General features: G+C 35.6%; 3 protein-coding genes across 3 annotated transcripts; 2 read left to right on the top strand and 1 right to left on the bottom strand.

Moving 5' to 3' along the window:
- Positions 1-184: 184 nt before the first annotated feature.
- Positions 185-4403, top strand: LOC107039028 (39S ribosomal protein L3, mitochondrial). Its single transcript, XM_015258457.2, has 5 exons — positions 185-378; positions 450-546; positions 1165-1700; positions 2423-2612; positions 3066-4403. The coding sequence occupies exons 1-5, from the start codon at positions 317-319 to the stop codon at positions 3312-3314; spliced, it is 1134 nt and encodes a 377-aa protein (XP_015113943.1). The 5' UTR covers positions 185-316; the 3' UTR covers positions 3315-4403.
- LOC107039027 (importin subunit alpha-4) lies at positions 3372-7811 on the bottom strand. Its single transcript, XM_015258456.1, has 6 exons — positions 7301-7811; positions 6965-7067; positions 6510-6714; positions 5854-6014; positions 4583-5502; positions 3372-4259 (listed from the first exon to the last, which is right to left on the bottom strand). Exons 1-6 carry the CDS (start codon positions 7364-7366, stop codon positions 4167-4169), a joined length of 1548 nt encoding a protein of 515 aa, XP_015113942.1. The 5' UTR covers positions 7367-7811; the 3' UTR covers positions 3372-4166.
- Positions 7812-8968: 1157 nt separating this feature from the next.
- Positions 8969-11879, top strand: LOC107038873 (alpha-methylacyl-CoA racemase). Its single transcript, XM_015258184.1, has 4 exons — positions 8969-9356; positions 9719-9854; positions 10441-10828; positions 11333-11879. Exons 1-4 carry the CDS (start codon positions 9207-9209, stop codon positions 11838-11840), a joined length of 1182 nt encoding a protein of 393 aa, XP_015113670.1. The 5' UTR covers positions 8969-9206; the 3' UTR covers positions 11841-11879.
- The last annotated feature ends 329 nt before the right edge of the window (positions 11880-12208 follow it).

Here is a 12208-nt window from a genome sequence, read left to right on the forward strand (position 1 = left end):
AAAAATTCTCTTTTTCAAAATATTTTTTCGATGTTTTTTCCTTTTACTTTTTATACTGTACTTTTTTTAAATTATTCAATATTAAACATTAAGAGCAAGAAAAAAAACAATTAAATTTTCATCTCCCGATAATTATCACCTCCACAGATGGCGCTCTACCCCCCCTTCCACTGCTGATTTTTTTTTTTTCGTGTGAAACCACATGAGAGGTGCCCAACAATTGTGGTTATCCCAATAATTAATCTTCTAAATGGAATAACAAATGATAGTGAAGCATTGAGAGTGTCTCCGAGCTCATATTCTCCGAGTGAATATCATGGCAAAGTTATTCAGAGCTTGCTCTGGCTTCAACGTCTTCACCAATTTCCTAAAACCCAGGTAATGCCCAGTCCCTGCAGCCCCTTCAACCATTGTTTTCTTTATTTCATCAATTAACATGTTTATTGCAGACTTGAAGTGGTGGTAGTGCCCAACAGGGGAAGAAAAAGGCTAAATCCACCCCCTAAAAAACGCCATCCCCTGTGGTTTTTGCAGCAGGATCGTGCGGTTAGTAATAAATAGTAAAAAAAATTGGCGAAAAATTCCCCTTTTGTGTTTTTATTCACATGAAATTCATATTTTTTCACACAAAATTGACGTTTTCTTCATTACAAACTCCTGTTTTGATTATTTAACTAAACTCTATTAATAATACATGAAATAATTTTGATCTTAATCTCACACAATTAAAACCTAGCGAAAGAAAATACAGCATTCATCCAGGAAATGATTGATATTTCTTACAAAATGGCTTTGACTCAAACTTTCTAAATTTTCTTGATGGAAAGAAGAGAAAAATAGAATGAAGAAAACTGGGAAAATTTGAGCCGCAGACAATCTATAGAAAATATCTCCAGAGAAGATTTGGCGAAAAACCAATAGAAAGTTCAATAGAAATCCAATAAAATTGTCTATTAAAATTTAGTTTTATTCGTATTTTTCTTCACATGTTCGCAGGCAATAAATAATTTTCTCATTATAAACTGTTATTTTCACGATCTAAACAAACTCTCTATTAATAATAAATGAAATAATTTTGACATGACGAAGAATCCAATGAATGACAATTTATATTCATCTCAATCTCATTGAAGCAAAAAACTCGAAATTAATTGTACTTCACAGCTGAACAAGGACGACATAACAAAGGAGAATGCAGCCTTCGTCCAGGAAGTGATAGAATCCAAGTATGGCACCCCAGACCCCCAGAGTGGCTCTTACTCCCCCCTGAAGGTGCCCCCCATCGAGCCGACAGCAGAGTGGACTCCAGAGTCCCGTCGCACAGGGGTGATTGCCAGGAAAATCGGCATCTACCCCATGTGGCTGAAGAACGGCAAAAAGGTCCTGACGACTCTGCTCCACGTCTGCGACAACCACGTGATTAAGTATATTCCCCCTGAGGACTGGACACCGATGATCCAGCCCTCCAGACGCCCTGTCCTCCCCAAGAGAAAGCAGGGGTGTCTTCTCGTTGGAGCCGACAGTGTTGATCCCCAAAAATTCACCAAACAGTACTGCGGACTCTTCACCGAGGCTGGAGTCATGCCTAAGAGACTCCTCTGTCGCTTCATGGTGACACCAAATGCTGCGTTGCAGCCGGGAACTCCTCTCATGGCTTCGCATTACAGAGCTGGGGATTTTGTCGACATCAGGGCTAAAACGTAATTAGTTCTTGGGCTGCACGTGATTTTGTCAAGATTTGACAGTTCAATATTTTTTTTAATTATTCAATTCATTTTTTATTAATAATTGTTTTTGAATTTTTTTGGCTGAATTGTACGTGAGTGCAATCTCAGGAAAATTGTAAATTTAGTGAATTTGCTAGGATATTTACTGACAAATTTCGCAGCTTGAAATGAAATTATTTTTTATAATAGAAAAGAAAAAGTTAATGGGAAAGTCTTGGTTTTAAGACGATTTTCTGTCGATTTGATCATTAAATATTCTATTCAGTGATTTAATTAATTGATTATTAATAATTGTTATTGCATTTTTTGGATGGAATGTTGCAGTAATTAAATCTGAGGAAAACTGAAAAATTTAGTAAATTTGCCAGAAAATTTAATGAGAAACTCATGATTTTAAAACGATTTTGTTTCGACTTGACAACCAAAGATTTACTTCAATTATTTAATTCCATGATTATTAATAATTGTTATTGCATTTATTATTTTTACTGAAATGTTACATGAGTGTAATCTGAGGAAAATTGAAAATTCAGTGAATTTGCTAGGAAATTATTTTCTATAAAAGAAGATAAAAATTTAATGAGAAATTTATCATTTTAAGACGATTGTGTTTCGATTTGACAATTAAATATTTTTTACAATTATTTAATTAATCGATTATTAATAATTGTCATTGCATTTATTATTTTTCGCAGAATGGACAGGGGTTTCCAGGGGGTGATGAAACGCTGGGGCTTCAAGGGTATGCCAGCAACCCATGGAGTCACGAAGACCCACAGAAGACCTGGAAATATCGGTTCTGGTGGTAATAAGTCTAGAATCATGCCTGGAACTAAACTCCCTGGACATATGGGAAATCGATACAGAAAATTCGTAGGAATCAAGGTAAAATCCAAAGTTTTCTAAGTTGCATATTTCATTTTCTTGCAATTAAATTGAATAATCTAGGAATTAACTGATTTCTCAGAAAGCAAATGCCTCATTTAAAAAATTGTTGTTAAAAATTCAGACATTGCCATAATCCACAATTTCAAATATTTCAACTATTAATAATACTCACTATTTGTTTAATTATTAATCATCAATTAATGATTAAAATTCCGAGTAATTCTACCAATCAATAATTGATTTCAGAAGAAAATGGAGTCAATTATCGAAATTATGAAATTAAGAATTATTTACTCAATAATTCAATATTTAAATTATCAATTATTTTATAATTTCTCAAATTTCAATGAAGATAAGTAAACTTCACTTATTCTAAAGTTCAGTTTCTCATAATATCATTGATCTAATGATGAAACAAAATTATTTTGTGATAATCGTCTCCCTCTCCAGATTCTCCGAGTAGACTACAAGCACAACGTCCTCTGGGTGCTGGGCCAGGCCCTCCCCGGAGAGACAAACAGTCTCCTCCAGATCTACGACAGTATCCTGAACCACAGGAAGATAAGGGAAACCGAGAGAGCCCCACCTTTCCCCACGTACATCCCCGGAAAAGCGCCGCTCCCCGATGTGCAATGGGACGAGTCCCTCCACCAGTTCGACGCCCCAACGATAGAATTCGAAGTCCCCGACAACAAATAATCCCAACCCATCAACTGAAGTAATTGTAAAAACAATAAAAAATAACCACCACAACTGTTCATTTTCCTGTAAATTTATTCATAGCTGTAGATAACTTCGGGGAATTCAGGATTGTTGCTACCTGTCAACATGAGTGATGCTTGACATTTAAAATCTTAAAAAAAAAAATTATAAATGAGATGAATGTGTTTATGCTACAGTTTTATTGTTGCTGCTCCGTACAGAACGTCCGTTATATTTAAACCTACCGATGAAGGAGTAGTGGATTCCAATTGATTCTGATAATCAATAGTAACTATAAATTTAACATGCCTAAAATATACACGAGTGGTGGTTATTCACCTCGTTTTAGTCATCTCTTTTCCCCCAAAATTATGATAATTGAACCAAGACTCCAGACAAAAAAGCCCCGGCCATTGGAAAATACGAGTGACATCCAATCAATTTCAGCGCATAATTTCACTAAAAATCCTCAAATCGAATGCAGAAAAAAAATTGAAATAAAATAAAGGAACAATTCGATAATTAATATTCGACATTACGCCCCACCTACCGAACTCATCATCGCAAATAATAATCATCACTGTTGTTTATTCCTCCCGCGGGAAAAAAGAGTATACGCACCAGGAACTAGACTCTTGGTTCAAATTAATGGACCACAGGCGCAAAGTTTCATTATCCATATTGAAGGAAGGAAAGGAAAAAAATGAAATAAAAATATAGTATTGAACAGCGCCTCGTTAATTATCATCGGAGCAGTGTGATCGTATCGTAATAGAAGATAAAGTAAAGCAATGTGTCTCCGTACTCATGTTGAGTTAATGACGTCACAATTACAGATGTGAGACAATCTCAGAATTTGAAGCCCTCGCTTGGAATTGTTGTTGTTGGATCAAATTCAAATGTCACATCAGTTACCTGAGGTGCAAGATTTGTGTCATCGGTCTGTAAATTAAAAAAATCAATTGTTTATTTAAAAAATTCAGTAGGAACAAATTAATATGAGGTAATAGGCCTACTTGAATAAAGTACCAAAGTACTTTAGTCAAAGTACCAAAGTACTTTGTTACTTTGGCTAAAGTGATTTGTTACTTTATCTAAAGTACTTTTGTACTTTATCTAAAGTACTTTGATACTTTATCTAAAGTACTTCGGCTCAAGTACAAGAGTACTTTGACAAAATTACTAAAGTACTTGACCAAAGTACTCAAAATATTTTATCAGTGAGATTTTTAAAAGAAAAATAAATGGAATAAAACTGTATTTACCTCCTCTGAGAAGTATTGCTCAATAATATCATAAGCTAATTTATATATCTCTACATTCTCATGTGTCTGTAATTGTTCAATTTTATCCAAGCCACTGCACTCTTCGATCATATTGGCGAGTTGTTCTACCTCTGGACCAGCATGTTTGAGCATATTGTGAATGCCATCAAGCACAACTTGAATAACTTGTGTGTCCTTGCATGACAGAAGATCGCAGAATGGCTCGATAACTCCCTCGTGCACCAGTCGTGCCACCTGATCCCTATTGCCACTTATCGTGAAGTTGCTGATTGCCCAGGCGGCCTCTTTCTGAGTTTGAAAATCAGATTTTGAGAGATTACGGATTATCAGGGGAAGGAGGCCGGCCTCGATGACAGCACCAACTTGCGCCTGATTGCCGGCTGTTATGTTTGACAAGAACCACACGGCCTCTTTGCATATTTTGTCCTTGGTGTGGGTGAGAAGATTCTGGAAGTGTGAGAGGGCACCGCAGTTGAGGACAGTCTGGGTTTGTTCGTCGGTGCCAGTGACTATATTTCCAACTGCTCTTAAAGCTGCTGTCTGCAGTTTAACTTCCTTGTGGGAGAGGAGGGGAATGAGACGGGGCACAACACCACTGTCTATCACCATCTGTATCTGCTCGTTTCCACTGTCTGTCAAGTAACTCAGCGCCCAGACTGTGTCGACCAGAATGTTGACATCGGAGTGGTGAATCAGTATGTTCAGGGCTGGGAGAATTTCCTTTATCGTTTGGACTGGTGGCGGGGGATCTTTGTTTCTACACAGATTCACTATTACCCACGTTACGTTTCGCAGAAATGTTATTGGTATGTCGGGTTTTATGAATTGTAACAGGGGTTGAACCACTCCTAGGTTGATTACGTAGTCCCTGGGCGCTGGTCCGTCACCAATGATATTCCCTGGGGAGTGAGAGTGGGGATTATTTGGGGGTGAGGGTGGAGGAGTTCACGTTAGCACGTAAATTCGTTCATTGAAGTCTTTAGTGTTTGGGTGACAAATTAAAAAACAGTAGTTGAAGCAAAGAATAAAGAAAATAACTAAATATAAATAAATAACGAAATATTCATTGTTATATTACTATTTATATTGATGAATAATATTAATATCAATATTTTCATTTATTATTATGAATAATTAGTGAAAAATGAAATAGATAGAAATTATGGAAATTGGTAAAATAGACATTTCTGAAATTTTATCATTTATTTAGTGATTTAAATTAATGAATGAAGAATTTGGGAGATACGTACCTAAAGCCCATACGGCCTGTTCGCATACATTTTGTTGGCTCGACATCAACAGTTGTAGGAAGAGTGGTACAGCACCAGCTCCCACTACAGCCTGAGTTTGAGCTGATGTGCCACTGGCGATGTTTGTCAATGCCCATGCTGCCTCGAATTGCAACGAGGGGCTGTAAGTAAAATCAGCAATTCATTTGGTTCTTTCGGTTTTGGAAGTGGAGACAGTATTAAGCCAATAATTCATGCTTTTCTTGATGTTAATGATCTCGTAAATTCATCAAAATGAGAAAAATACTCTTTTGATGTTCGAAATAATGAGTCAAGTTCTGTAAAAATATTACAAAAAACGGTTCAATATCGACATTATATTTCAGACCTGCAAAGTTTGAATCATAAAATCATTGGAAAATGTCAGGAGACTTAGGGTCAAAAGGGTGCAAACGAAAGAGCCAAAATACTTGGCTCCTTAAATTAATCCGATTACTTTTCAATAAATATCTCGGAATCTAAGGCAGATAGCCAAATTTTTCTCATGAGCTTTTTTGTAGAGCGAATTGCGAGCTACAAAAAAGGTGATCACAAAAATTTCGGTATCTCCCTCTGATTCCGAGATATTCCTCGAAGACTCCAGCCAGGGCTAAATCGACTTGCACAGTTTTACGTACTTGTCATGCTGTTCGAGACAGCGTACTAAAATTGGTAAAATTCCGCTCTCAATGAGTGGATCAATGGGTGGATTTTTGTCAGACGACAGTAACTTTCGAGCCGACTGAACCGCCTGCAATTGTTCTACCGGATCGCTCCCCGCAGCTTTCTGTACAAGTTCCACCAAATTTATACTGGACAGCGTCTTCTCGATGTCGTCCTCATCTGCAAAATAAAAATAATAATGGACTTTAGACTTTTTAAAATTATTCATAACTCAGAAACAAATTTACCAATCGAGCTGTCCCTTGTATTGAAAAAACAAATTATTAAATTTTATCAGCATTTCAGCCCTTCATTAACCTTTTAAAAAAACCAAAAATGTCCGTTTTACCCCAACCTCCCCTACTGAAAAGATATTTCTCTCAAGTAAATGGATATTTGGCAAGAATAATTTATTTCCCAGTGCACTCACCAGTTGAGTCAGCAATGGGAACGTTTCTCCTCTTCTGCAGAGTCTCCTCTCGTTTATTTTTCCGCAGCTCCACTGTCACTTCGTTTCGTCGCCTCCTCATCTCCTGGCACAACGTGAAAAATCATTAGACCGAGCATTTCCCACCGAAAAGCTTGAAATGGTGGGCCAACACCATTCGAAGCCCTTTTCCCTCAGCAATGTGGCAATGCCTGAGGGATGAATCACGCCGCAGTGCAACGGATTCCCCCTGAGGGCCGCCTCCCCACGTCGACGAGCCCCCGACACTCCACCATAACCACGGGAGAAAAAAAAATAGTGACAAAAGTGAAAACTCACGTCTTGATCCTTCCCTTTGTTCTTAAACACCATCATCCTATTCTTGTTTTGCATTTCGGCGGCCATTTTTACAATAACCAATATGCGAATCTCCTTCGGGTTTTAGCGTACAAAACTGATGTGCCGGCACCAAAATTAGTGGCACAACTCCCCCCCCCCGTGCTCCACCGAGTGATGTCCAACGGTTAAAAAAAAGGAATTATTCCCGAAACCACGCGCAACACTCGAATCACTTTTTCACCTGCATTACGTATATCGTAACTCCACTTGTTCACGAAATTCACGGGTATGATTATGCAGTGGCATGCATAAACGTTTGGCTCAGCTGCACGAGGACTAGTTTTTCGGGATTTCCTTGCGGTTACAACGGCGATTCGGGCAGTCACGTTTTTTCTGGGGGCCCATAGGCAGCCACAAGGCGTTTTCAGAGCGCAGTAACAGCGAGAAAAAACGAGAAGGGAGTGAGAGACACCGAGTGGCCAGCACCGAGGGGAAACTGGTTGCCAAGAGTTTCGGCAACGGCGAGAGCTTGTCATTCTCATCACCGCGACTGCTGGCGTCACTTCCGAATGTGGGGGAGTGCGCATCCAGCGACTGAACGCTCGGCGATGATTCGTGATTGGTTTCTTGATTTTGGGCTTTTTTGGGCTCACGGCTCAAGAAATTGTTTTCTTGATTTTTTTTTCTGGTGGGAATTTCCTTTCTGCAGAGATGGGATTTGCAATTTTATCTGCGCAATTTGTTTTTAATAATTAAGAATTCCATTGGATAAGTTTTTATTGTTCATTCTTGATGATAATGAATTATTGATTTGAACTTATAATTCCATTCTTCGGTTTGTAATAATGAAAAAATCGTTGTTCTCGATTTGTTTTATTTTTCATTATTTTTCGGATGATTTTAAGTGTTTGGAATTCACTATTGATTATGAGAATCATTCAATTGGGCAATTCTCTTTGTAGAACGCATGGACGACCAATGAAATCTTGTTATTACTCAAGCAAGAATTCCATTGGATAAAAATGTTCACTGTTCGAGAATTCTTGATGACCTTCACAATTTATTTCAATTCACAATTCCACTCTTCGGTTTTTAACAATTAAAAAAATTCCTTAATCCTTTCCATTTTTTTATTATTTTTTGGATCATGTCAAGTGTTTGGAATTTATAATAAATCATGAAAATTGCTCAATTGGACAATTTCCTTTGTAGAACGCACGAGCGACCAATGAAATCTTGTCACTGCTCAAGGAAGAATTCCATTGGATGAAAATGTTCGCGATTCAAGAATTCTTGATGACATTCACAATTTATTTGACCTCCCCATTCCATTCTTCGGATTCTAAAAATTGAAAAGTTGCTTCTCCTCGATATATAAATTATAGTATAGTTATTTTTGCTAATAAATTAGAATATTGCAAAATTATTATTTAGCATATTGCTAAATTATTCAAAATAACTTTACTATATAGCAATACAATAGCAATTTTCCACTCGTTTATTATTTATTAGATCATCTCAAGTATCAACAATTAATCATTGATGATAATTGTTCAATTGGACGATTTCCATTGTAGAACGCGCGAGCGACCAATGAAATCTTGTCATTGTTCAAGCAAGAATTCCATTGGATAAAAATGTTCGCTGTTCAAATGAACCCCAGTGACACTCCCGAAATACTTTCGCAACTCTGGTGAACATATCCGCAACACCATTACTCCCCAGACATAAATAAATAAATAAAAATGTGACGGAAACTGTTTTTAGATTGAATTTCCAATTGAAACTCAATAGGCAACTTTCTAGGGGTTTAATAGATTGCGGAGAATGATTTCCCCTCGTTAATTACCCGGCATTGAGGTGTATATTAATCTCGTGAACTTTGGAATCGCATAAATTCCAGAGGATGATCGACAATTTAACGAGTTATGGACCACAATCATTTGAAATGCCTCTGAGGAAAATTAACGTTCTGGAACTCGCGGGTCTCGCTCCGGGCCCTTTCTGCGGGATGATCCTCGCCGATTTTGGAGCCACTGTCATCCGTGTGGATAAGGTGTTCATTCAAAATAATTATTTATACTTAAAAATAGATAAAGATAATTGAATGAATTGAATTTAACAACTCGTTTCGTTTTCCTATGAGCTACATTTGACTTTAAAATAGTCTTCCCTGAAAATTTATTTTTTGAAATCTAATTTGTTGTCAACAAATTAGTTTAATTGATTTCAAAAAATAATTATTTGTTTTAAAACATAATTTATTCATCATAATGTGTTATTAGTGATTGAATTTATCGACTCACTTCATTTTTCCATCAATTATATTTTACTCTGAAATATATTTCCCTGAAAATTTACTTTTTTAATTGAAATTTGTCGTCAATGAATTAATTTAATGAATTTATTTTCACTCAGATAGGGTTAAAACAACGCGATTACGTGGCGCATGGAAAAAGATCGATTGCCTTGAATTTAAAGTCTCCGAAAGGAGCGGAAATATTCAGAAAACTGAGTAACAAAAGTGATGTCGTAATAGATCCATTCAGAAAGGGTGAGAAAATTATCATTAATTAATTATCAATTATTTAAAAAATTAATAGAAAATTCCTTCATTAAGAAATTTTACAAGAATTCTTGACCCAGAACTTTCAATTTGTTTAGTCCTAAAAAACAAATGAAAATAACTAAACAAAGTAGGTAAATTTATTCGCAGGAATTTCTATAAAAAACAAGAATCTGTTGACTTTTTTAAATAAATTTTTCCATGTGTCTTAACAAAATGATATAAAATTGCATAATCTTCAGTAGAATTTGTGACAAAAAAATTGATATAATTTTTAGATGGTTGTTCTATTTAATTTTTTCAAGCGTTCGTTTATTCGTGATTTCTATTGTTTATTTATTTATTTGTTTATTTATTCAATTAAATGAATATTTATTTTATACAGTAATATATATATACCTGTAATAATAATAATAATAATAATAATAATATGTAATAATATGTAATAATTATAAAACTGAAAAATCAATTATTTGAAATAATAATAATTCTTTTCAGTAAAATATAATGATAGTTTTTTTTCAAATTTATTTATTTACTCATTCACACCTCAATTTAATAAAAATACTTCAAGGTGTGATGGAACGATTGAAGCTAGGCCCTGAGGACCTCATGAAGACCAACAAAATGCTGATCTACGCCAGACTCACTGGATTTGGGCAGGAAGGCCCCTACGCCAGGATGGCAGGCCACGACATAAACTTCCTTGGTTTATCAGGACTCCTGTCCCTCTTCGGTCGAGCCAATCAGAAGCCAACACCTCCCGTCAATTTTGCAGCGGATTTTGCCGGTGGAGGACTGACCTGTGCTCTGGGAATCGTCATGGCTCTTTATGAGAGAACTCAGAGCCAGATGGGGCAGGTCATCGATGCCTCCATGGTGGAGGGCTCTGCCTACGTTGGGAGCTGGCTGTTCAGGACACAGAAGAGTATTCTATGGGGAAGACCACGGGGACAGAATGTGTGAGTGGAAATTATTGGTTTAATTTTAAAAGATTTTGATTTATATTATATTTTAATTGGAATTTCAAAAGAAAATAAGTCATCAGATTTTGCAGAATAAATGAAAAAATGAATGAATGAATAGTGAATTTTTTTCAAGTTTTCAGATTGAAAATGGCTTCATAACTTAATAGTTAATTATTATTAATTATTATTAATTAATAATAATTACTATTATTACTATTATTATTAATACTATTATTATTATTACTATTACTATTATTATTAATTATTATTAATTAATAATAATTACTATTATTAATAATTGTTATTAATATCAATTAATAATAATTAATGATTAATTATTGTTAATCAATGGTTCATAAATTATTATAATGATGAATATTGTTAAATGTTGCATTATCGCCACATTTCCTCAAAACTTTAACAACAAATTCCCATTAAAAAATGAATAAATAAAGATAACGCCATTATTTAAATTAAACTTCATAAATTTTTCAACAGATTGGACTCCGGTGCTCACTTCTACGACACATACGAAACCCAGGACGGAAAATTCATGGCAGTGGGTGCCCTAGAGCCCAACTTCTACTCAATATTCCTGGAGAAGCTGGGCCTCACCGACGACGACGTGCCCCAGCTCTCGAACTTCGAGGAGAGCAAGGCGAAGTTGTCAGAAATATTCAAGCAGAAGACCCAGGAGGAGTGGAGTAGAATCTTCGACGGGACCGACGCCTGCGTGACTCCAGTGCTGTCCCTGGAGGAAGCCCCAAGACATCCCCACAATAAATTCCAGGATTCTTTTGCTGTCACCAAGAATGGAACTGTTGTTCCCAAACCGTCTCCAAGGTTGTCCAGAACCCCTGGAAAATCAAATTTCGAGGGGGTGAATCCAGTGCCTGGGGAGAACTCCAGGGAAATACTGGCAGAATTTGGGTTTGGGAAGGATGAAATTAACGAATATGTCTCTTCAGGAGTTGTCCAACAGGTTCTTAGAAAATCAAAGCTATAGTTAATTATATTATTTTTTATAATTATTTTTTTTATTCATATAATTATAATTAATTAATATAATTATAATTATTATAAAAAAATAATATAACAATATTATAATATAATAATAATAATCTTCATTATTATTATTATTATTATTATATAATTTATAAAGATAAATGAAAAAAAAAAATTCTAATTTTACTCTGACAATTTTCAGTTATTGACAGTTGAAAAAAATTTATTTTACAGTTTTCCCCAATTGAGAAAGGAATGGATTAATTGGGAAATCAATTTGATAAAATATGTATTTTTGATAAGAGAAAATAAATAATATTGAATTGGTTTCTGCCTGATTTATTATTCAAATTTACCTCTTTGGTTTTA

The sequence above is a fragment of the Diachasma alloeum genome, unplaced genomic scaffold (assembly GCF_001412515.2).
Source record: "Diachasma alloeum isolate Michigan unplaced genomic scaffold, Dall2.0 Dall_scaffold_00289, whole genome shotgun sequence".
NCBI lineage: Eukaryota > Metazoa > Arthropoda > Insecta > Hymenoptera > Braconidae > Diachasma > Diachasma alloeum.

Excerpts from the sequence above, each read along its gene's own strand:
- LOC107039028 (XM_015258457.2), top strand. The coding sequence starts at position 317 with ATGGCAAAGTTATTCAGAGCTTGCTCTGGCTTCAACGTCTTCACCAAT. Across the intron at positions 379-449 it reads ACCAATTTCCTAAAACCCAG|ACTTGAAGTGGTGGTAGTGC; the intron begins GTAATGCCCAGT and ends TGTTTATTGCAG. Across the intron at positions 1,701-2,422 it reads GTCGACATCAGGGCTAAAAC|AATGGACAGGGGTTTCCAGG; the intron begins GTAATTAGTTCT and ends TATTTTTCGCAG.
- LOC107039027 (XM_015258456.1), bottom strand. The coding sequence starts at position 7,366 with ATGGCCGCCGAAATGCAAAACAAGAATAGGATGATGGTGTTTAAGAAC. Across the intron at positions 6,715-6,964 it reads TCCCATTGCTGACTCAACTG|ATGAGGACGACATCGAGAAG; the intron begins GTGAGTGCACTG and ends TTTATTTTGCAG. Across the intron at positions 4,260-4,582 it reads AGCAATACTTCTCAGAGGAG|ACCGATGACACAAATCTTGC; the intron begins GTAAATACAGTT and ends TTTAATTTACAG.
- LOC107038873 (XM_015258184.1), top strand. The coding sequence starts at position 9,207 with ATGATCGACAATTTAACGAGTTATGGACCACAATCATTTGAAATGCCT. Across the intron at positions 9,357-9,718 it reads CTGTCATCCGTGTGGATAAG|ATAGGGTTAAAACAACGCGA; the intron begins GTGTTCATTCAA and ends ATTTTCACTCAG. Across the intron at positions 10,829-11,332 it reads AGACCACGGGGACAGAATGT|ATTGGACTCCGGTGCTCACT; the intron begins GTGAGTGGAAAT and ends ATTTTTCAACAG.